This window comes from Pteropus vampyrus, unplaced genomic scaffold (assembly GCF_000151845.1).
Source record: "Pteropus vampyrus isolate Shadow unplaced genomic scaffold, Pvam_2.0 Scaffold210, whole genome shotgun sequence".
NCBI lineage: Eukaryota > Metazoa > Chordata > Mammalia > Chiroptera > Pteropodidae > Pteropus > Pteropus vampyrus.
In genome coordinates this window covers 2,427,477-2,452,694 of record NW_011888991.1, presented here as the reverse complement: position 1 = coordinate 2,452,694, position 25,218 = coordinate 2,427,477, and the positions used below count along the sequence as shown (strand labels likewise).

Genomic DNA, 25,218 nt, shown 5'->3' with positions numbered 1-25,218 from the left:
GCAGATAATCAGAGCCCTTTTCATCCACTTCTGAACAACCGCTTCCCTAATACACCTTTACTCTGCTACTTCTGCACTATTCAGACTACTATTTTTAAAAAGAGCCTTCATTTACCACCCTCATCCTCACTCTCACTCCCAGCTCTCTAGGCAGTTGGGGAAAGGAAGGGAATAAATGCTGGGAACAGGATAGGTCCAGAGTAAAACCAAACCTCTTCCTGGGACCTGAGGCCCTTCTAGTTGGCTCCGCATCCCTTCTTCTCAGGTTATTTTCCCTGTTCCCACCCATAAAGTATCAGATCTACAGATGATCCTAGAGGTAGGGGTGGGAGGGGCTCTGGCCAGGTGGGTGGCCATAGGGATACCTTTGCTCGATATCCTCACCTTGCTTGGGCACCTTCTCCTCCTCTTTCTCAGGCAGGGTCACATAGGAAAATGTTTCGGGCTTGGAGGAGACAATTTGGTCAAAGTTGATCTTGTTCATGCTGCGCTCATAGTCCAGGTTTACTTCTTTGGAGAGATTGCTGAGGTGCTCCAGAACCCTGCCCATGGAGACCAGAAAAAGGGGAGTCAGGGGGTCTCCACATATCTTGTCACTCCCACACTGCAGTCTGCCTGGGGCCCAGGCTCTGCTCTGGCATGGGCCTGAAGACATAAATTTGGGGCTTCCCCTCTGGATTCATGGGTACACTTCCCACGTGAACTCTGGCCACTGACCTCCATCACCCTTGTCCACTGCCTCCTTCATGCCACTCCCACCCCTCACATCAGTCCCTGAGTCTGCCCATTTTGCTTTTTGCTTCTCAATGTCATCTAGTGCAGGCCACCCTCCCTGCCTAGTTCCCTCACTCCCACCCCTGCCCATACCAATCCACTCCCCACAAAACTCAAATCTGATCACTCCTTTTCTTGCTTAAAATCCATCCCTGGGTCCCCTGGACCCCAGGGTAAAATCAAACCGTTTCCTGAGACCCAAGAGGCCCTTCTAGTTGGCTCTGCATCCCTTCCTCTCAGGTCATTTTCCCTGTTCCCATCCAGTCCAACCACAGGCAGCCACTCTGAATTCCTGGGTGTGCGTGTGTGTGTAGGTTGTGGGTGGGGGGCGGGTACCAAGCTCTCACTTCCCTCAGAGCCTCTGTACACATTGTTCCCTCTGATCAACCCAGCCTCCTACTCTACCCGACAATCCCCACTCCTCCCTTGGAGTTTCTGTCCTGGGCATATTTTGTCCTCTCTAGATGAGAGCAGGCCCCACTTATGCTTCCAAAGTGCTTCCCTTCTGTCAACACTCCTAGTCCTTTCCACTGGTCAGTGAGCCTCTAGAGCAGCTGAGGGATAGCATATACACGGAGCTGTGACCAACTCATGGTCATTTCTGCATTTCTTCAGAGCCTTGAACGGGGCCTGGTATTCCAAGGGTTCCCAGTATACAGGTGTTAAGTGCACACATAAAGAGAGGAATGAAAGTATGGTCATGGCTCAGAGCCCCATGTGACCAGCAGTGAAGACTCTGGCAGGAGATGGCCCATTATACCCTCTTCTTATCCAGGGTCATCCTTCACCCAGTCCCTGGCCTGTAGTTCTCTTTTGGTGCTTCTCTGCTTCCCAGACCAGCAGGCTCGGCTCAAGTGTTACTTCCTCCAATGATCAATAACGGATGCAAATGTATAAAATCAAGCTCTCTTGTCATGTCTCCCTCAGGACAAATTCTGTGGTGTCATTCATGCTCCAGAGTTCCCCATGGGATCAGAGGCTAGACTTTTCCTAAATTTACATCGTTGCCTAGCTGCTTTCTCTACTCTATCCTGCCTCTCACTCCTAAAAGAATCCTTACAGCAATGCTTATAGATTACTCCTAAAAGGACTTCATCAATAAATCACTTATACAAGAATCCCCAAACTGGACTTTGCTTCTAGGTAATCTGATTTATGGCAGGACTCAATGGGTCCTGGACCTCTGCTTCTGAGGCTGCTGCTGCCATCCTAACTGAAAACGAAGCCAGTGTACATTGGAGATGTACAGAGAGAGCCCTGATGTACTGAGCCTGGGACCTCCTGCATCAGATTTCTTGTTACAGATAAAATAGTGTATTTCCCTGCTGTCTAAGCCAAGCTGAGCCTGGCATCTTTGTTATATACAGCCAAAAATATTCTAAATGATCTGAAACTCAAAAAATGAAATTCTGGGGGAGGGGGAGGGGAGGAAGAAGAGGAGGAGGAGGAAGAGGAAGAGGAAGAGGAGGAAGAGGAGAAAGAGGAAGAGGAAGAAGAAGAAGAAGAAAAGCAAGGACAAACGACACTACCAAACCCCACACCTTTAGCATAACTAGAATAACTTCACATTATCTTAAGTAGAAAAATAAACATCAACTCCCAGTGAGCTAGTGCTCACACTCTTGTGGCAAACCTTCATGGAGAACAGGGGCAGACTGAGAAAAATGTGCAAAGAGGGGAGTAGTGGTAGTAGTGGTAGCCCTAAGATTGATCTAAAATCCTGTCAGAAAGTCCACTTCGACTGCAAAAATACTAAACAAGAGTCCTGGCAAATCAGAGCACTTACTACAAGGAAGATGACATGCATGCGTTCAAGGTATCGTTCTTTGAAAGGCATGACTAATGAGGGGGAAGATAAAAGAAGAGTTTTTTGGAGATTGGAGGGTGATGGGTTAAAAAGTAAGAGTGAAAATTAGAGTCCTGGAAGATAAGAGAAAACAAAAAACTTGGAAGGCACACAACTCTTTTTTCCAACACACACACACACACACACACACACACACACACACAGCCATCCATTAAAAAAAGAAAATTAGTTTGCTACACTAACAGAAGAGGGCACCCTTGAGCTAGGAATCTTGTAAACCATCCCAAATCCATGAAAAGAATAGGTAAAAGTAAAGTATATTTTTGTAAAGTCACTATAAGAAAAAGAGAGAGAACAACTTAACTGATGAAAAGTATCATCCACCCCTCAAAAAAGAAACAAAGACAAAGCAGCAAAAACTAACACAACACCTCAAACTGAACTAAAACAAGTATTTGGGCATATGAAAAAAAAATACAAATCAGAAATTCGAGAATAAAATACAGAAATGGGCAAATAACAAGAAAAAAAGATATTTGATTGAACTCAGGAAAAAAATTGGGAGAAACAAAATTATCTCAGAAGAAGGCTAAATCACAAGGTGCCCTTGGAAACATAAGGTCAAATAAAAATGTAATAAAGTACACTGAAGAAAGGCAGGAATATAACCAAGAGAATAAAAATGAAAAAAGGAAAGAACTAAAAAAGGTCAGAAAGTGGTTGAATTAGAAATTGGCAAAAAAGCAAGATAAATAGGTAGATCAAAAGATAGATAATAGATATAATGAAATCGCTGAAGAAAAACAAAACAATGAAACAGAAGTAATGTTTAAAACTATAATTCAAGAGAAATGTCTAGAAATAAAAGAATATCTGAATCTACGTATTTAAAAGACCCATCGTATACTTAGGAAAACTGACTCAGAATAATCAACTCTGAGACATACCCTAGTAAAATGATTAGGCTTTAAAGATTTAAAAAGTCCCCAAAGCCTTCAAGCAAAAAAAATCAAACAACTTACAAGGGAAGGGGTCTTAGTTAGGCTGGCATCAGACTTCTCAAAAGCAACAGACAAAGCAAGACAACAAAAGAAGAGCATTAAAAAAAACCTCTAGGAATAAAAGCGTGACTCAAGAACTTTATATCTAGTTAGGTTGTCCTTCAAGTTTTAACATGCCAGAACTCTAGGAATTTTATACTCTTGAGCCTTTTATGAGGAATCCACTAGAAGAGGAGCTTCACTCAACCAAGAGACTGATGGACTTCAGGACATACCACCCCCTGCTATGGCACCTTGGCATATTGAATGTTTTAAGCTGAAGGAATTTGAGAAATGGCAGGTGCAGGAAGAACGCTCTGACATTCTCCTGAAGTAGGTCATAAGACCCTCTTGTGAGAGGTGCTCTCCCTATCTATACCTGGAGGAAAGGGACGTCCTTAGCTCTACGATGGAGTGAAGCCAAGAGGAATCTGAAGGAACAAGTCTTGCTAAGTGTTACTCAGTTTACTACCCTTAGTCTTATATCCTTTTGTCCTATCACATGTTCCTACGACTTTCCACTTCTCATCAAACTTAGCATAAAAATGCTCAGTTTTAACCTTTTCAGGACTTCATTTCTTTATGAAGATTCCCATGTCAAGTAAAACATCAAATAAATTTGTATGCTTTTCTCTTATTAATCTATCTTTTGTTATAGAACCCCAGCCAAGAACCTAGAAAGGTATAAAGAAAAAGAACTTTTTTCCCCTCTCCTATGAGATGATAAGGGGAAATGTCAGAAAAAAAGACTGATACACTTAGTATATTCGATTGTAGATTTAAGACTAAAACAAAGATAGAGATGAGAATAAAAAATAGTATGTGAAAATATTAGGTAGAAAAAAGCATCTGAAAATGGGAGGAGAAAGCAATGAGGAATGTAGAATAAGATCAAGGTTTGTTGCACAGGAAATAGAAGGGAGTTAGAGGATAACATTAAAAACTGACAAACTGGATATTAAAAGGTTAAATAGGAAAGTGAGGAGTTTTGGCCACTTCTATAAAGGGATAAGGATGAAAGAAACCACTAAAATAAAGGTACAAACCTTCCTAAATACCAAAAGAAATTGAAAAGTAAAAAGCAAACAAACAAACAAAAAAAGTAAAAAACCCAAAATACATCTTGTAGAAAAAGAAACACAGCATCACATTATAATAATTATAATGTGAAATAATATGACAAAATTGAGATCGAACATACCAGCTATATCACTTATTACAAGAAAAAGATTTTTAATTTGACTTACAAAGTAAGACCCACCTATATGTTGATAACAAGAGACCAATGCAAAACAAATTCAGAAAGGCTAAAAATAAAGGAATGGGCAAAGATGCATCAGGAAAATGGAAACAACAAAAAAGGGAGATTATAATTCTGATACCAAACAAAATTCAGATTAAAAGCATTAGAACTAATCAAGGACACTTTTTAATGCTAAAAGTCACAATTCATAATGATATAACACCACTACTCTCACTGGACAAAAGTAAGTGAGGATATAGAAGTCATAAATAATAAATCAATAAAGTAGACTTTATGGAATATATGTATATAAAAACTTTATATCCTAATAATAGAAATTAATAGAAACATGCCTCTTCTCAAGTGCAAATGAAACATTCACAAAAATTGATTATATATTAAATGGGCAAAAAGAAAACATCAGCAAATTCTAGATAGAAATATTGTAAATAACACTCTGATCTCAATGTGATAAAACTAGACATTAACAAAAAATTTAACAAGTCCTTTCCATAGGAAAAAACTTAAAATATTATATTAAACAATTCTTTAATGAAATGGGAAATATGAACAAAATTTTTGGAATTTAAAAAAATGAAATACTATATATTGGACTCTATGGACTATTTTTAAAGCAGTTATCCAAGGAAAGTTCATAGCCTTAAACACAGTTATCAATAGTGAGGTAAATAAGTGAATTAAATTCCTAGTAGACACACACACAAACTATAAACATAACAAAACATAAGCCAAAAGAAGTCATAAGAAGGAAATAATAAGATAAAATAGAAATTAATGAGGCAGATGGAGAAAACAGCAGATCAAATTAAGTCTAAATCCTATATATTTTTTAAATTAGCAAACCAAACAAATCACTAAATAATTTAATAAAGCAAAAAGGAAAAAAGGAAGAGAATATAACTCTACAAAATAAGAAGTGAAAAGAGGAGGTCAACATTAAAACAGAAGAAAAATTTTAAATCATATTTTAAAATTGTATGCAGATACGTTAAAAAACTTAGATAGTATGGATAATTTTCTAGAGAAACAAAATATACTGAAATTAACCTCATTAGAAATAAGAACGCTTAAAGAGACCAATTGTTTCACAAGGGAGTGATCAGATAGCCTCAATGCGACATACATTCTTCCAGAGTATTGAAAGTGAAAGGAAATGTCAAAATTCTTTATACGAAGCAAGTGTAACTTTACTTCAAACCTGATAAAAACAGTACAAAAAAATTACAGCAACATCACATATCAATGCAAAAACTTCTAAACAGCATACTAAGCAACAGAATCTAATAACACATTAAAAAAATGATACATCATGGCCAACTGGGATTTATTAAAGGAATGCAAAGTTGTTTCAATATCAGGAAATCAATTAACATAATATACCATGTTAATAGATCTAAGGAGACAAATCATATGATTATATCCATAGGTCCTTAAAAAGCCTGTGACAGAAACACTTAAGAAAGTAGAAGTAAATGGGTATGTTATCAAATAAATGAAGTCCTAAAGCTAGTATTTTCTTAAGGGGGAAACACTAGAGGTATTTCCACTAATACTAGGAACAAGGTAAGGATGTCTACCATCTCCCCTACTATTCAATATTGTACTGGAGGTATTAGAAAATGCAAATAGATAAGAGAAAATAGAATAAGAATTTTTGGAAAAGAATAGTAAAACTATATTTACAGATAATGTGTACTTAGAAAGCCCTAGAGAATCAATTAAAAAAAAAATTCAAACATTAAATGAGTTCAGTAAGGTAATGGGATATAATAGCATAATAATATCAATAGACATAAAGAAAATCCCATTTATAACAGCCACAAAAAAGATAAAATACTTAATTAGAAATATGCAAAACCTATATGAAAAAATCTTTAAAGCACTCCTGAAAGACACAGAAGTAGATGAACAAATGGACAAACATTCCTTGTTCTTGGATAGCACAATTCAAGATCCTAAAGATGTTAGCTATACCTAAGGTAATTCTAAAGTATAATGCAAACCCAATAAAAATACCACGTGTTTTTAAAATCGGGCTTGACAAGTTGATATTAAAGTTTACATAGAAAAATAGAGATGAAAATCCCTATCAAAATCTCAACAATTTTTTTTTTCAGAAATAGAAAAATCCATTTTAAAATTCATATGAATCTCAAGGGAACTCAAATAGTCAAAATGATCTAGAAAAAGAAGTTCAAAGTGAGAAGACTGACACTTCTTGATTTCAAAACTTACCAAAAAGCTACAGTAATCAAAATAGTGTGGTACTGGCAAAAAGACAGATATATAGCCAATGGAACAGAGAGCCTATAAATTAACCCTCACATATACAGTCAAATGATTTTCAACAAGGTGCCAAGACATTCAATGGAATTGAATTTTTGAATTCAGTTTTGAAAAGAAAAGACAGTCTTTTCAAAACTCTGTGCTAGGAAAAATGGATATCCACATGAAAAAGAATGAAGTTAAATCCTTACCTAACACCATATGCAAGAATATTAACTCAAAATGGATCAAATATCTGTACATGAGAGCTAAAATTATAAAACTCTTTAAAGAACACATGGGAGAAAGCTTCATAACTCTGGATTTGGTTATGATTTCTTGTGTATGACACTAACGGCACAAACAATAAGATAAAAAATAGACAAATTGGACTTCACCAAAATGAAAAACTTTGTATCCTAGTGACACAAGGACACTATCAACAGAATAAATTTGGCAACCCATGGAATGGAAGGAAATATTTTCAAATCACATATCTGATAAGGGATTAATATCCAGAATATATAAAGAACTTCTAAAACTCAGTAACAAAAATGAAGCAACTGGATCAGATATGGGCAAAGAATTTGAACAGGCATTTCTCCAATGAAGGATATACCAATGGCTAATAAGCACATGAAAAGATGTTCAACATCACTAATCATTAGATAAATGCAAAGAAAACCCAACAAAATATCACTTCATATCCATTACAATAGCTATTATAAAGAAAAAAAATAACAGAAAATGGCAAATGTTGGTGAGGTTGTGGAGAAATTAGTACTCTTGTGTGCTTCTGGTAGGAATATAAAATGATGCAGCTGCTGTGGAAAAAAGAAAGATGATTTCTCAAAAAATTAAAAATAGGACTTTGCAGATGCTGCTGTGCCACCCAGAGCTGCCCCTTGCCACTCCACCATGGTCAACCCCACATTCTCTGTCAGCTATGAGCCCTTAGGCCATGTCTCCTTCAAACTATTTGCAGACTAAGTTCCAAAGACGGCAGAAAACTTTAGTGCTCTGAGCACTAAGGAGAAAGGATTTGGTTATAAAGGTTCCTGCTTTCACAGAATTATTCCAGGAGTTATGTGCTAGGGTGATGACTTTACATGCCAAAATGACAATGGCAGCAAGTCATCTACAGGAAAAAATTTGATGAGAATTTCATCCTGAAGCATATGACTCCTGGCATCTTGTCCATGGAAAATGCTGGACCCAACACAAATGGTTTCTGGTTTTTCAACGACACTACCAAGACCGAGTGGTTAGGTGGCAAGCATGTGGTCTTTGGCAAGGTGAAAGAAGGCATGAATACTGTGGAAATCATGGAGTGCTTTGGGTCCAGGAATGGCAAGACAGCAAGAAGCTCACCATTACTGACTATGGACAACACCAATAAATTTTCTTAATCACCAGAACATTCTTTCTCCTATCTGCTTATAATAGCCTCTAATCTTTATGCTCTCACTGAAGTTCTCTGGGTTCCACATTTTCCTTATCCCTCTCTAAGTCTAACTGGATTTCAGAATTAATTTTATGATTACGAAATAAGAACTCAATGACAAATAGAATTACCATATCATCTAGCAATTTTACTTCTGGGTATGTACCCAAAAGAATACAAAGTAAGGTCTTGAAGAGATATTTGTACATTCATGTTCACAGCAGCATTATTCACAATAGCCAAAAGGTAGACACTAACGAATGGATAAACAAATGTGAGATATATATATCACAATGGAATATTATACAGCCTTAAAAAGGAATGAAGTTCTGACACATGCTACAACATGGATGAAACTGGAAGACATTATGCTAAGTTAAATAAGCCAGTCACAAAAGGATAAATACTATAGATTCTACTCATGTGAGGTACTTAAAGTAGTCAAATTCATAGAGACAGAAAGTAGAATAGTGGTTGCTATGGACTAGGGGGAGAGAGGAATGGGGAGCTATTGTTTAATAAGTACAGAGTTTTACTTTTGGAGGATGAACAAAATTCTGCAGATGGATGGTAGTGATGGTGTGCAATGTGATTGTATTTAATAGCACTGAGATGTACACTTAAAAATGATTAAAATGGTAAATTTTATGTTATGTATATTTTACCATAATTTTTAAAAATAAATAATTAAAACATGCAAACATGCAAGAATAGCCAGGAAAACACTGAAAGAGAAAAGTTACAAAGGAGGACTACTTCTATGAGACATTAGAAAATACTATAAAAACATCTATAATTAAAACTGTAGTATAAGTGCATAGACAAACAGAACAATAGAATAGAACAGAAAGTCTAGATATATACTCAAATGCATATGGAAATGAGTATATGGTAAATGTGGCATCTCAAAAGTGGTATCTTAAATCACTGGCCAAAGATGGAGGTTTTGATAAATGCTGATGGACATTCAATAGATTCTAGTCATCTGGAAAGGGATAAAATTGTATCCATACCACACACCATACATAAGGATGAATCAAGAAATTGAAAAGCAAAAATGTGTAACCATATAAGTATTAGAAGAAAACTTTAATATAGGGAAAAGGTTTCTAACTATGACCCAAAATCCAGATGTAATAGAAGAAATTATTAATAAAATTGTTTATATATTTTAAGTTATATTGCAAAAATTACCACCAGCAAAGTCAAACTACAACTAAAAAACTAGGAGGAAAAATATTTACAACATATATTACAAATAAAGGACCAATATCCCTAATACATAAATAGCTCTTAAGATGAGAGGAGGGAAAAGCTCAAAAATCTGAGAGAAAAAATGACCAGAAGACATGAATAGACAAGTCACAAAATGATATAAAAATTGCCCTTAATCAGATGAAAAGATGGAAAAAATGTTCAGTCTCACTTATAGTATTTACAGACGCATCTTACTGATCTTCTAGACTGGCGAAAAATTAAATAGCATAACAACACACTCTTAGCACGCATGCAAAATGGCGCAACTCTTATGGAAGGAAATTTTTGGCAATATCTAACAAAATACATGTGTACTTATCTTTTGACCTAGCGATCCCAGTTCTCAGAATTTACCCTACAGCTACACCTCCATCAATATGAACATACAAATGCACAAAGTTATTCACTGTAGAATTGTTTGTAATTGCAAAATACTGGCAATGACCTAAATGCCTATATATAAGAGAATGAATGAATAAACGATGGTATACGGTACATCCACACAATAGATTACTATGCAGCTGTAAAAAAGAATAAAGGAAATCAATGAACTGATATGAATTGATTTCCAGGATGTACTTTAAGTGAAACAGACAAAATGTAAAAGAATGTGTATAATGTGCTACTCTTTGTGTAAGAAAGAAGGGGGTATAAGAAAAATATACATGTATCTGTTCATTTGTACAAAAAAAAAAAAGAAAGGATAAATCAGAAACTGATGACATTGTTATCTATGAGCACATGGTAGAAACAGGGTGGAAAATATGGGAGATGTGGATAGGATGGAATGAATAGAGGTGGAGAGTGACAGATCCCTGAATATACCTTTTCTGAGTAATATATACTAGTGAGTATAATATATATATGGATATATGTATATATAGAGAGAATATATCTACATTATATATAATGTATATATATTATATACTACATATACATATACACACAGATACGTGCATATATATAGAGAGATATATGTATATATATTATATATTACATATACATATACACACATACACAGATACACATATATGTATATATAGAGAGAATATATCTACATACAATGTATATATATTATATATAATGTAGATATATTCTCTCTATATATACATTTATGTGTATCTGTGTATGTATGTATTATATATACACATTATATATAATGTAGATATATTCTCTCTATATATACATATATGTGTATCTGTGTATGTGTGTATATGTGTGTATGTGTATACACACACACAAATGGACTATGCTATATTACATCAAATGAACATATCCCACTAAAGGGGGGTGGGAAGAACTAAACCAAGTAAATTTTGTATATAGTATTTGGATTATACACTCTCAGGCTAAAGAGAAAAAGAATACTAAACAAATGTCAAAGTCTACTTAGGGTTTTTCTTCTAAAGGGTATGGATTAGCAATTTGAAACTACTTTCTGTGTGTTTTAAGACTGAACAAATAAGGAAATATACTATGAACAATTTTTCTTCTAGAGAAAGAAATAACAAATATACACAAGTGAGAATAAGTGCTGTGATGTTGGAGTCAGTTTTAAGGTATCAGTATGAACTCATGGTTTTTAACAGATAGATCAACAGATAAATATAGGAATCAAGATGTGTGTAGAGGTTATGTATAATATAATGTAATGTAATAATGTGATATATTTCTCAGATTTGTCTGGTTTAAGACCCTCAAAGCAATGATTTCCCAGTAGCAGTGAGCACATCTAATGCTCAGATCTTGGCTTCTAAATACCATTCCCCACTAAAAGGAACCAGGGCTCTTTGGAGAAATAGCTGGTTTCAGGGCTAGGTCTGGAAAAGTACAAGATGAGCCCAGAACTTCTTGCTGTGCCAGAAAGTAAAAATATGCTCAAAGAACAATAGGAAAATATCAGAAAGACATAGGAATCAGCTTGAAGAGGCACCTAGTGGCCAAATCTGGGACAACTTGAGCATCAAAATAAAAAATGGTAATAATAGGTGACAAGCCTTTGAATAAAATAAGAATTCATGAGTCCATATTGATCATGAGAGATTTGGAGATGAACAAGAAATTGTTTGGGGTCCAAGAAGTCTATAGCGTAGTGGGCAAGACAGCCCCAAACAGACAAGAATGGAGGGAACACTACCCCTGAGCAGCACTACTTCCCCACGGGAGGGCTTCCCAGAGGTGGTGGTGTTTGCACATGGAGAAGGGTCTGGAGGGGACTCACGAGGGCCCTTTGCGCATCCGGGGCGTGCTCATGGCCCATTGCTTGATCCTGCTCAGGCTCTGCTCATTGAGGAGCCGCTGGCCCTCGGAGGGCATGCAGTCCACGTAGAGGTTGTACAGCAGCAGCGCCTCTGTGTGTTTGCGCAGGGCGTTGGCTTGGACCACACGCTGTGTGAACACGCGTGGGTCCTCAGCACAGAAGAGAAGCTGTATCCGTGGCACCCAGTACTGGCAGATCAGGAGGGGTGGCCTTCCTAGGGCCGGGTGAGAGAGAGAAGGGAACATACAGTCAGGCTCTCTGGACTGAAGCACCAGGTTCCAGCCTGGATCTGCTGCTGATGCATGATAGCCCTGAGCAAGTGGTTTCCCTTCTCTGACTCCCCACTGCATCTGTGAAATGGATGTGATGACACTCCCTGCACTGCCCAGGTTGTCAAGGATGGATGTGAAAATGCTTTATAAGTTGTAAAGAGCTTTACACAAACAAGGAGTTACACAGGAGTGGCTATTCACATGCCCATTCCTCAATGCCACGCCAGAGTAGACATCACTAATTGATGGGCCTTGGGCTCCTCAATATCATGCTGAAAGTGGCACTAACAGCTGCTCAGAGTTGGCATATCAAATAATGGCCATTTGGCCTTCTTGGGATCTCTGAGAGATGAATCCTCTGATTCTCACTGATCAGGGACAGATAGCTGCAGGACAAACAGAGCAAGGGAGAATTCCACCTGAGCTGGCTGTGCCCCATTCAGGGGTTGGCCTCAGTCACAGGCTAGGCCCAGCCTGAGCTGGGGGCCTGCCTGAGTCAGGATCAGAGAACTTGTACCTTCAGCGGTGACCCCTCCATTCAGGATGGGCTTCCCCATCTCATCTCGCACCAAGCCATTCTCGCCTGTCTTGTGCACCAGGTAGAGCTTCTTCTCCTCGTCATAGTCCAAGACACCGACATTGCACCATTCATACTTCAGCTCTCGACTTTTGGGGTCCTCTGAAACAGGAGGGAAACCCATCAGTGCTCCCTGCTATAGAGTAAGTAGGGGGCCTCTGCGTGTGGGCAGCAGGTGCTGGGAACTGGTCTTAGAGGTCACTAGTCTGGCCTCTCTCCCACCAAGAAGACCACCTCTGCCTCTAGCAGAGTGGAGGCCTTGTTTCCTCCCAGCTGAACTGGACTCTGGGGAACCCTGGGCAGCAGGAGAAGCCAGAAAGACAATGCCTCTCTGCCCTTATGCTCTGCATGATCCCATCAGGGCAGAGACAGACATAGGCTAGCAGGGCTGGGACAGGAGACAGGAAAGCCCCAAGCAATCAGAGACCTACTGAGGATCCAGCTGTAAAGGTCATTGTATTTGAGCTAGACCCCTTCCAAGTGACCAAGGCCAGAGTGAATCCCTTCCCATAGGTTGTCTGTGGCAGTTGAGCTCCTGGGCCTCTATTATCAGGACAGGTCAGAGCAGGGTAGAAGACGGCTGCCATGCAATGGCCTCAAAGGGTGCCTCAGGGCCTGTTTGGTCCAGATGGGCCTCCCATCACTGAGCAGGATCAAGCAGTGGACCTTGAGCACACCCCGGACGTGCAAAGGGCCCTCATGAGTCCCCTCCAGACCCTTCTCCATGCCCAAACATCACAACCTGGGCTGAAAGCCATCGCCTACTTCTCCCGCTCACCTCCTGCCACTGTACCCCACACTAATTTCTCTCCAGCCACACTAGATGTCTGGCTATTCCTGTAACTTTGGAACTTGCTTCTGCCTTTGCACTGGCTGCACCCTTTGCCTGGAACAGTCTTCACTCAGGTCATCTCATTGCAGGTTTGTTCCCTGTTCAAATGGTTTCTCCTTAAAGAAGCAATTCTGCCTAAAACTTGCTCCAGGCACTCTCTGACCTGTTATCCTGCTTGTGTTCCTCATAGAGCTAAAGTCATACTGTGCATGCATCCTCTTTTGGTTCTGGTTGACTTCTTCACACTAGTGTCAGCTCCCCAAGGGCAGGAGCAACTTCGTCCCATCTTGATCATAGCTACGTCCCTGTACCTAGAATGGCAACTGGTATGCATAGTAGATGCTCAGTAAACTTTCTACACATTAGATGCACATGGCATGGTACTGGGCAGAGAAGGCCTCAATACATAGTGGCTTAAAACAAATATGGGTAGTACAGAGTGGGTTGAGGAAGGAAGAAGGGCTGGAATTCCGACGAAACGCTCCCTATAGGTTGATGCCGGACCGATGAGTAAAGGAGGTTGCTGTGGTATACCTCACTGGCTTTGCTTTTCCCTTCCCTTCCTAGTAAGTTTCTTTTTTGAAAATGCTGATTTTGTTTTGGCTCACTTTAGAGGAAAATATATCACAAGAAGCCTTCAGCAGAAAATGAGAGTTCTCTGGCAGAAATGCTCCCTGCCAGCCCCTCCTCCTGCTGGCACTACAGCTCAAGGCTAGGGCCCATGAGAAGGAGCACAAACAGAAGCACTCTGGGGAGCCTGGCACTTGGTGTGTTTAAGGTTAATACAGCCCCAAACCTTCTGGTTTTATCACCATGAATTGGGGATCTGGGAACAATTGAGTTAAATTATTTTTGTAATTAAGTCTAAAGTAAAGGGAACATTTTGGGCTTCTTGTCTGGTTCACAGAAATTGATTCCAGCATTAACCTGATTTTAAATTGAAACATAAACTCAACATAAACAGCATGCTCAATGGACTCACTGTGGGCCCCCTGGAAGCTGAGCAGTCTTAAAACGAACATGGCTCTCACAATCCTACCTGCCTCCTGGGTGCTGGCCTACTTGGCCCACTCCTCACTCCATGGTGGCTTGTCCACCCACTGGGCAGGGAGCAGGCTGGCCCTCAGCCCTGCACAGGAGCATGGCCACGTCCAATCTCCAACCTCATAAGCCAGACCTTCCTAGGAGGCCTGCACAGAGACCAGCCACACAGGCTGGAGTGGTGGCTGTGGAAGTTCACGCTGGCACTGTTTCTAACAGCAGCAAACTGGAGAGTGCCTCCACGGCAGCCAGGGCAGTCCTGGGGCCAAAGGAGGGGCAGATACAGATAAGACTGAGCAAACCTGGGCATCCGTGCAAGTATGTGTATGGAGGGGTGTGATAGTGGTTGCAAATGGGTGACGATAGGAGTAAGTGTGTGTTTATATGGTAAAAATATGCATATGAGTGTGACTATGTAAGTGTGTGGGATAGTGTGTGCGACAGTGAGCATGCCTGTGAACATGTGCTATGGTGTGTATGTGTGTGTTTGCAATCGTGTGTGTGTTATCCATGTAGATGTGAAAGCGGAGAAGCCAGTCAGAGCTGGAGCAATGGTGATTTCCGGGTGGCGGGATGGAAGGGCTTGTGCCCCTTACGCACATCTGAATATCTATAACAAGCACGTATATTTTTCGTTACCAAAGTTTTTTCTTTTCAACATTAGACACCATCCAGCTGTCCCTTTCCCAGTCCTCTGACCAGTGTCATCCCTGGTCTCTGCATTTCCTGCCTCTGTGTGGCCAGTCCCTTGGCCTGTATCCCAGCTGGGAGGTTCCACTCCCAGGGCTTCCAGGCCTCAGGGCAGGCCCCATGAAAGGGCTGCTGCTGGGATGGGATGATGCAGATCAGGATCCTTCCCCCTACCCAGGCTGGCCCTGCTCACCATGTCCCAGAAAGTCGTTGGTAGGCAGGAGGGCTTTTCCTGGAACGGGTCTCCTGTCCTGAGACCCTGGCTCCAAGCCCATGTTGATCCACTCGCTGGGAGTCCGGCAGTCAAACTCCTCATTGTCAAACACCTGGAAGAAAGCAGACATCGGGAAGAGAAGGCTCATCCCAGGGGGGCCTGAGTAGGCTGGGCATGCCAAAGGATAGCGGTGTCTACATAGGCTCCTCCCCAGATGCAGGAGCTGCAGATTGGGTGCCAGAGAGCTGAGTCCCTCCTCTACTGCTCACAGGGCCCATGGGATCTTGCTCTAGGAAATCCTGAATCCTCGTCCAGCCACGCCACCCTGAGGTTCAGGCAGAGGGGTACCTGACGACTCAGAGCAGGATATAAACTCTCTCCCCCACTGCCAAGGGTCATCCAGCTCAGGTCTGAGGGAAGAGATGGCCTTTGGATTTTCCTGAGTGCCCCATCCAGACTTGGAAAGGATGGAGATTCAGGGTTGTCAGAAGGCCACCCTTACTAGGGTGATGTGCATCTGGATTCAGCTCTGCCTCCCCACAGAGACCACCAGGCAAGGGCCATGGAGAGGAAGGGTGAGGGAGGGGCTAGAGCAGGCTATCTGCCCTCTTTCTTCTCCTTAGACCATTTTCCCACTGGGACCCTAAAGGGGCTACAATGATGCCCTCCTCCACTCCCAGTCTCCCCATCCCAGTGAGCCCGGAATAGTGGTCAGGAAATCCTGTATATACTCCACAGTCTAATTGGGCTGTTTTTTGGTGACTATGGGTGAGGTGGGGGCAGAAGCAGGCCCACAGGATACCCAGGTTCCCAGGGAAGAAGCAGAAAATCAGTGTCCCAGGGGTCCTGGGGCCCCTCCTTTCCCAGCCTAGGATGCTTAAGACCCCTAGGGGTTCTAATTATGCAGTTGCCCTGTTTGACAAGTAAGCACTTGTAATTGCTGTAGGGTCCCCTTTCCAGTCTGACCTCTCGGCTGAGGTCCTGCACCCCCACCCCCTGACCACTGGCCCTCCGTGGAAACTGGGCTCACCTTTAGTGGGAGATAGATGGGGAAGAGCGGGTCATGGCCTTGCTCAATGGTCTGGGGTTGGTAGGGGTCTGGGTGCCTGGGCATGAGCTGGTTGGAGTCGATGCCCTCACTGGCCAGCAACTGCTCAATATCCAGGCTTAGGTACAGCCGCTTCCTCCTGGCAGAGGAAGAGGAGGAGAATCTCATGATGGCTCATGTGAGGTGGTTCCAGGGGTGTCAGCAAGAGTCCACAGGGTTGTGGGGTAGAGATGGGGCCCATGGACCCCTCCAGGCCCTCTGCCTCTCTGTGATGCATCAGGAAATGGTGGGGTAGCTGGGACTGGTGTCCTGCACTCCAACTGCCTTTCTGTCCTGCTTAGCAGTTCTATTATATTGACCCAAATGCCAGCCTCCCCAATTCCACAGCAAGAAAAGCAATTTGTTCCTATTAAGAGATTAGAGGCTAGAGGATAAGGGGCTAGAGGATTTGATTTGAACACTTGCACATAGACCTATTTTAGTAACCTCAGCCATGGGGATGGTCACTGAATATCCTGTTGTCCCTTATTCCCTGAGTTGGGTGGATACCGCCTCCTGGAGGACAGGCCCTCCCACCCAGCCATACCTCTCAATCTCAATCTTGCGGGGGCACTGGCCCGGCAGCACCAGGAAAGGCACCTGCACCTTGGGCTCATAGGCCTGCAGTGGGAAGTCAACCTGGGTGAGCAACTGGGTGGTGGACCCGATGCACTGAAGCTCCAGGCGTTCCTCGAAGTCCTTAGGAATCTCAAAAGTTCCGACTGGAAGTGGACAAAGGGGCAAAAGCTACAGAGGCTCAGGCCGGGGCTCAATATCCCACAACACAAAGTGCTATGTAGGTACCAGGCATGAACACTTTGGGTCACTGGAAGCTCAGAGCAAGCCTATGGTCAGGCAGTGGTGGGGAGAAGCCAGATGTGGCACAAGGCACCCAAAGGAGAACAAGCCTGGAAAGACAAGGGACTGTTTTGGTCCTACTCTTCCTACCCAGAAGCAGCATGCTCAATCTTTCCCCTCTATGCTACTCATGACTCTAGTACCAGTGGCCGTTACTCAGGCCAGATGTTGAATCAAACTACCAGCAGTGATTACAAATGGATAGGAAGGCAAAGAGGTAACTCCCTGCACATCTGCAATGGGTTTCTGCCACCCCTACCCCAGAGGACTCCCGAGCATTTCAGAGTCTGAATACCATTCACTCCCTGGGGCCATTTGCAGACCCAAGACCTCCTGGATACTGTAGGATCAGAGGCACCACCATCTGGGCCCTGGGGGACCTTCGAGTCACAAAATGGCCACCCCTACTTAGATAATCAGGGCATACAGAGGCTTCATTCCAGGTCTAGGGGAAGGAAGTTGGTGGACAGAGACATCTATAGCGTGACCATTCCAGTTTGCCTGGGACTGAGGAGTTGCCTTCAGGCTATCAAGTGGAAAGGAAACTCTCAGGAAAGCTGAGACCATAGAGGTAGGAAATAGAGTGTGAAACAAACTTCAGGAGATGAGCCATCCTCCCCAGGGGTTTGATGGGCTCAGGACAGCTCAGTGGTGGCCTCCCTCTACTCTCCTGGGAAGCTCTGGTGACCTCTCCTTGGGCCTTGCCACCTCTCTGCAGTCAGAGGTAGAGTCACTGCAAGAATGCCCACCTTGAGGGTACCCTTTGGGGCCCCACAGAAGCCTCCAGAGGCTCAGCGGAGGCCACCTGGCTTCAGCTGAAGTCCATTCTCTCACCAGAGCTGCCAGGTGCTTGGGGGAACCTCACAGCACCAAAAAAAGGACTGGCCAAGAAGGTGGTTTTCAGATCCCTAATCGCCTGCTCTTAAGCCTGAGGGCCCATGACCCCATTCCACTTCCAGAACCTTGGGCTTCTGAATCTGGCCCTGAGTCTCAGGGGCCAAGCAGGAGCCAAGGTGAGGGGAGCAAAGCCTGCCTCTGGCCCCCATTGCATCCATGAGCCCAAAGCAGTCTTCTTAAGCACTCCTCTTAGCCTTCTGGCAATGGAGTGGACTTCTGTTGCTGGCCAAGAACCCTGACTGCTATCACCTGTGGCATTTAAGGGCTGCTTGTCCTCACGTGGATGGGGCTTGCAGAGTTGCTGACCACCCTGACCCTACTCCACCACGGATGGTGGGAGCACCATTCCACAGCTCTTATATTTGTGGTTTGTAACCATTTTCTGGGCCATATAGTTGTGAGACTGTTGAACACAATAGGCTGGAACCTCAGATCACAGCACAAATGAACATGCATGTGATGTTTCTTGTGCCACTTTTGGGGGTTAAGGGACCCCATGAGGCTTGAGGGCCCTCAGAGGACTAATCTGGGTAGTATCATCAAGGAGCCAGGCCTCTCCTAGGGTTGGAGAAGAGGGGCAGACAGATAGGACCATGGGGCATCTGTGCCTGATTGAAGGAGACATCTTGTCTGCCAGCCAGGTGGGAGGGCTCCACCTAATTCCTTATTGTCACTCAGGGTCCCACCCTGTTCACTGCCTCTCCTGGAGCCACTCTATTCTTCCCTCTGCCACTAGAGACTGCCTCTACTCCTTGCAGACCTGTCCCAGTCCTTACAAGACTCATCACAGAGACTGAGAGCAGAGTTCTCCTTTTCTTCTGTAGGAAACATCTCCTGGCCACCTTCCTGTGCCAGGCCCTGTTATAGGTGCTGGGGCCCTAGCAGGGAGCCGCTCAGACACAGTCCTGGCCTCCTCTAAGCCCCATTCCAAGAGAGGCAGAAAATACACTCTTACCATCCCCAGCTGGGTGGAGGGAACTAGAGCCCTGGCCCTCAGCAGCCTAAGCCACTGCAGTGCCCTTGTCTCGGCTCTGCTAAGAGTCAGGATAAAGCAGTTGTGGTTCACTGGGCACTCACTGTGACCTGTGCCCTTGCAAAGCACCTTATCTCTTATTATCCTCATTTAAAGTTGAGGAAACTGAGACCTTCAGCCAAGAAGAGACCATCTCCCTGAGACTAGCAGCCCTGCTTCTAAATACACGCACCCACCCAGCCCTCCTGGGCACTGACCTTTTGGAGTGAACTGGTCAAGGTCGGACTGCCGCAGGAGGTCCTGTTTCATGCAGGGGCCACGGCATACTTCCTAAAACCAAACCCCAGAACCCTGAGAGGGTGTAGAGATCTTGGGAAAGGAAGGACCTGGAGGGACCCCAAGGCCAGGTGTCTCCTTCAATTTCACCAGGGACATGGGGGTAGTTCAGCAAGGGTTTCCTTGTGTACCTCTCCTCCCAAAGGCCACTCTGGCACCCCAGGCATAATGGATTATCACTGGGTCCTTGTTCTATCTCTTTTGGCCCTCCCCATGCCTAAAACTTTCCTAAGGCTGTCTAGTACCTATGGGGCTGTGGACTCTTTAGTCGTCCTCTCTCCTTCCTCCATGTGCCTCAAACATCAATCTCTCCCTTCACAGTATACCCTCTTCCTTTGCTTGGGCCATGGGCTCTGTCGGGGACACCAAGCCTTTATACTTTCAGTTCCCTTTGCCTGGGACACTCCCCCTAGCCCTTACCATATTTTATATCTCAACAGTATGCCACTTCATCCAAGGACCCCTCCCAAACCAGGGCTGGGAGGGAGCTCCCTGACCAAAGCCCTATGTATATTTCATCTTCACTGTCTCCAGTGCTCAGTTCAGGGTCCGCCACAGAGCAGGTGCTCAATAATGAATTGTTGAATGAATGAATAGATAAGTAAATGGACAGATAGATGGATGGTCAGAAGGATAAATAGAAGGGTGGATGTGTGGGTAGGCGGATGGATGGACAAATTGATAGATGGATGGATAATGGATGGATACATGAACAAATGGATGGAAAGAAAAAAGGAAGGAGGGAAGGAAGAATGGAAGGATAGAAGGGCAAAGAATGGATGAATAAATAAAAGGATGCATAAATGGAACCCACAAGGAGGGCTCAGGGTTGGTAGGGTATGGCTGCCACACTCACACCAAGTTGATCCAAGGTTCCAGGGCTGAGGATGTCAGAGTAGAACCCACGCTGCTTCATCACTGGGTACTTCTTATCAGTGCTTGTCAGGGGCAACTTCCGGGGCTGCCCCAAGTCTGACAGTATGAGGGGCAGGGGTAAAGCTGGGAGCTTGGGGTCAGGGCTTGGAGGAGATTTCTCTGACCCAGAATCTGATCTCAGAAGAATCTTCCTCAGATTATGCTCTAGGCCCGCATGACTCCTCCTCAGAGGACTAGACTCTCGGCCCTCAGCAGTACTGCTGCACTCTGGACCCTCAGGGTTCCTTCCTGGGCTGCATCCTTCTTTGTTAGGCTGCTCCATGCTGTTTCTCAGGGCGATACCCCAGCCAGAGATCCTAGGAGAAGATATCAGCATCACTGGGTCCTTGCTAGCCTCTGCTCAGTTCCTAGGAGCACCATGGATAATGGAAAAGGGATGGGAGAGGGAAGGAGTGGTCTCTGCCTAATCTGGATAGACACACAGTGCAGGGAGGGTCCCACCAGGAGACAGTGGGCCCCCCTTTCCCTGTATACTGCATGTGAGTAATGAGACCCCAGAGTCAGGGCTGAGTAAGGGGAGTCTGAGAAGCTCTGCAAATGCTCCTACCCATAGTGCATCCTTCTGCACTTGCCTACCCCCTCCACCCACTTTAGAGAGCAAGGCCTGGCTTCTCACAAGGGGAGAAAAGGAGGGCAGCCCAGAGCTTATTCACTCAATGAATAAGGGCCATTTCCCCAAAATGACTTGCACCCAGAGACAGACCCATTGCCCCCACCCCTGCTAGATGCCCTGTCTCTCCCCTTGTGGGGCACTGGGCCATGCCCTTCCTCCCCCACCCATGCCTGCCCCCTAACCATACCTCAGAAGCCAGAGGACTAGGTGGCCTTCACAGAGGGGCCTTGACTCTCCCCTGGCCCATAGATCTCACTGCCAGCAACTGAGCTGGGTCAGCTTAGTTTAGGAAACATACACCTTCCTGTCTCCGCAAAGTAGATGTGCCACTGGATTGCATGCTCATCCACCATCTCAAGGTTGAGGTTGTGCAGAATTTTCATTTTGGGGTGAGCAAGCCCTTGCCAAGCCACTGTTGCTTTTGGCTACCTCAAAATGCATCACCAGGGGGAACTCCTTGGTCAGGGGAGCATTATAAGAAATTGGACAGGGGCATTTTCATGTAATGCTGATGCAAAGATAAAAATGGAGTGAGTCTACAACTATTTCGATAAAATTTTCAATAAAAAATGGGAACACCTTAACAAAGGGAAATAAGGGCCTGGCCCAAGTAACATACCCTTTCTCTGCCCCATTCCATTTCCCACCCCCTGCATGCTGGTACAAGGCAGCCAGGAGCTTGCAGCACAGGTGCCCCCTTTTGGCTGGGTGTTCTGTGCCCCATCGTCTTTATTTTAGCCATTGGTGGGACTGGCTGGTGTAGACCTCCTGTTGGCTCATGGCAGGGGAATCTTGCCTGGACTGACCTGAAAGGTGGGTGGGCAGCCAGGGCTGTCCGGAGCAACCTCCCCAGCAGTGCCAAAGTAGCCTGTAGCTGCTGAGTCCATTTCTAAGAAGAGGGTGGTGAGTTGGCAAGACTGTTTAAGGGACTGTAAAGGGCAGATGAGACTCTGGCAGGAAGCCCCAGACTCTGAGCCCAAAGGCTGACCAGTTTCTAGCCAGTCAAGCATGTTCCACCAGAAATCTGCTCCCTGAATCCACTCCTGGGTGGCCAGCTGCCTCCCAGGGTAAGTGCTGAAAACAATGCTAAGTGTGGTCCACCTGACAGTCACCAGCCCTTCCCAGAGCACCCTAAAAAACCCAGAAAACTCACTAGGGTTCAGCCCTATTATGGCTGCAAACCTACAGCTGACTGCCTCATCCTTGAACAAAATAAACAACAGAGTTAGGCCTTAGAGAGACTAAGGTCCCAGCTCTACAGGAAAGTGTTCCATTCCCTGGTTTCCCCAGCTCTCAAATGGGCTTGAATATGCTTGGCTGCTTCACTGGTGTAAGGATTGATGGAAATAGATGCAGAAATGTCCAAGACACCTCAGTGTCTCTGGGGGCAAAAGGAGTCTGTGATGGGGGGCAGGGGATTTGCTACTCCTGTGAACCATTTCCCTCTGAGCAGGTCGGCAGTGGGGGCATACATGCAGACGTGTTCCAAGAAAGAAGGTGTGAGAGTGAGTTGCAAACTCAGAGTCTTGTTTCTTCTTTGTCCCTCAGCCCTTTACAAGGATTGATGGCTACCTTCCAGTCCCACCCAAGCTCTGGGCACTTGTACATTGCCAGTGTGCACAGGACCTGTGACAGACACAGAGAGAGAGACAGACAGACAGACAGACAGACAGACAGAAAGACCACTGTCTTCTGTCACAGCCCCAGGGGGGTGATGGCAGCCTCTGCATGGGCACTCTCCCTCATTTGCGTGAGGGAATTGGCCAGTAAGTTGCCAGGGTGGCCCAGTGTTGGGAACGGTGATATTATTAAGGGGTTTAGATGTAGTTCACACATCATCTCACTTAAGCTTCTGAGGTAGGAACTGAGACTATCCTCATTTCTCAGATATGAGGAAAACAAGGCTCAGAGAGATTAAGTAACCTGTGTGAAGTCACACAGCAAGAAGCACAGCTGGAATTTGAACCCAGGTTATTTCTCCCCAGTCAGATCACCTGGGAGCCTTATTGGCTTGAGCTAGAGGAAGCTTCAGGTTAGATTCACTGACATTCAACTCATGTGACCCAATCACCCCAACAGGCACTGGGTTGGATGGACACAGATGAACAAGGGTATTTAATCCTCACAACAGGTACTACTATTACCACCGATCCACAAACAAGGAAACTAAAGTCTAGAGAAGTCAAGAAACTTGCAAAGGCCACACAGCCAAGATCTGGCAGAACCAGAATGAAAACAGGCCTAGAAAGTGTTTGCCTAATGAATGGGGTGATTAAAGGCAGCAAGTTGATCTGTGTAACAACTTAAGAGAGATACAGCAGCACTCTGCCACTTTATAGATGGGGACATTGAGGACAAAGGAGACTGGATGTGGTCAGGATCAGGAGAGGGACTGGGTGGCTGCTCAGGACCAGAATCTCAGCTCCTTCCCGGCCTGGGTCTTTCACAGGTTGGGGGCAAGGAGTGGGGCCCAAAAAATCGGTCTGGTAAGTACTGGACTCATCTGCACGGTCGTTTAAAACCGAGCCCCCCACTCCTTTCCCACTGGCCAAGGCTCTGGAAACGGCCGCAGACTCATGGGCAGGGATGTGGACTCTGGGCGGGAGGATGTCCTCCTTCCTGTCCACTCACCCTCTGCTCCTTATTGAGGACTCCCTGCCAGTGCTCCCTCCGCCACGCCTGGGCCCCAAAGACCTACCAACCTACCGGCTACAAGGCGCAGCGTCTGGTCTGGCGGCTCGTCTCTAGGGAGGGAGGCTGGGCCGGTTGCTAAGGGATGGCACCATCCGGCACCGTGGGGCCGCAGTTTCCGTCGGAATCTCCCCGAGGTCTGCATCGGCCTCCCCCACGCACTCCGGGACTTGGTTCCTCCCGTCCGACTCGCTGCTTCCCCTCCCCGGCCTGGGCCACTTCCGGGGGGCGGGAAAGTGTCCGCGCTCTAGGTTCTCAAATCCAGGCTCCATTATCCATCTTCTCTCCCAGACTCTTCCAGAGTAAGAGACAAAAGTAAAAGTCGAATGCTATGCGAGAAATCTGAATTTTTAAGCTATGTAAATAATTTGAGGAGAATAACTGGGGAAATTTACGAATTGGACGTTGGTATTTAAGCCACAGCTGCGGGGACTGGGACCAATGGTCAGTCAAGTCACTGTTGAAGGAGCCGCTTCTGGTTCGCGCGCTCGCGCGCGCGCGCGCGCGCGCGCGCGCGCGTGTGTGTGTGTGTGTTTGTGTGTGTGTGTGTGTGTGTGTTTATGTGGTGGTGGGGGAGGCGGCAGGGAGAATGGTGGGGGTTCAGCATAACAGTCACATCCAGCTATCAGGCAACTCCTCCACCTCCTCAGAGTGGGCAGTGGGTGCATTTGCACCCCCTCCCTGGTCTCAGGCACCAAGTGCTCCAATGACCTGGCATAGGTGCAGGCTCTGAGCCTCCTGCTTGCCCTGGATATTGAATTATGTTTATTGTTTTTTAGATGTGATAATGGTATTGTGGTTATATAGGACAGTGGTCTCCAACCTCTTTGGCATCAGGGACCAGTGCTCCTACAAGAATCTAATGCCTGAGGTGGTAATGCTAGCTCTAGGGAGGGGCTGCAAATACAGATGAATCTTCACTCTCTGGCCTGCCGCTCACCTCCTGCTGTGCAGTCCTGTTCCTAACAGGCCACTGACGCAGTACCAGTCATGGCCCAGAGGTTGGGGACCCCTAATATAGGAAACTGTCCTTGTCTTAGCAGATACAGACTGAAGAATTTCAGAACAAATGTCAGGATATCTGCTGTTG

The 25,218-nt window shown here is 44.7% G+C and overlaps 1 protein-coding gene and 1 pseudogene across 1 annotated transcript in view; one reads left to right on the top strand and one right to left on the bottom strand.

Annotated features, from left to right (window-relative positions):
* The window catches only part of DNAH1 (dynein axonemal heavy chain 1), a 72,254-nt gene extending 47,936 nt beyond the window's left edge, over positions 1-24,318 (bottom strand). Inside the window, exons 1-9 of the mRNA XM_023538030.1 lie at positions 24,144-24,318; positions 20,745-21,120; positions 19,810-19,882; positions 17,372-17,546; positions 16,768-16,924; positions 15,717-15,849; positions 12,901-13,062; positions 12,073-12,325; positions 385-542 (exon numbers count right to left, since the gene is read on the bottom strand). Of these exons, the coding sequence (XP_023393798.1) occupies positions 385-542; positions 12,073-12,325; positions 12,901-13,062; positions 15,717-15,849; positions 16,768-16,924; positions 17,372-17,546; positions 19,810-19,882; positions 20,745-21,086 (1,453 nt within the window). The 5' untranslated portion in view covers positions 21,087-21,120; positions 24,144-24,318. The remainder of the gene's footprint in view (positions 1-384; positions 543-12,072; positions 12,326-12,900; positions 13,063-15,716; positions 15,850-16,767; positions 16,925-17,371; positions 17,547-19,809; positions 19,883-20,744; positions 21,121-24,143) is intronic.
* Positions 7,949-8,685, top strand: LOC105300376 (annotated as a pseudogene).
* Positions 24,319-25,218: the final 900 nt, after the last annotated feature.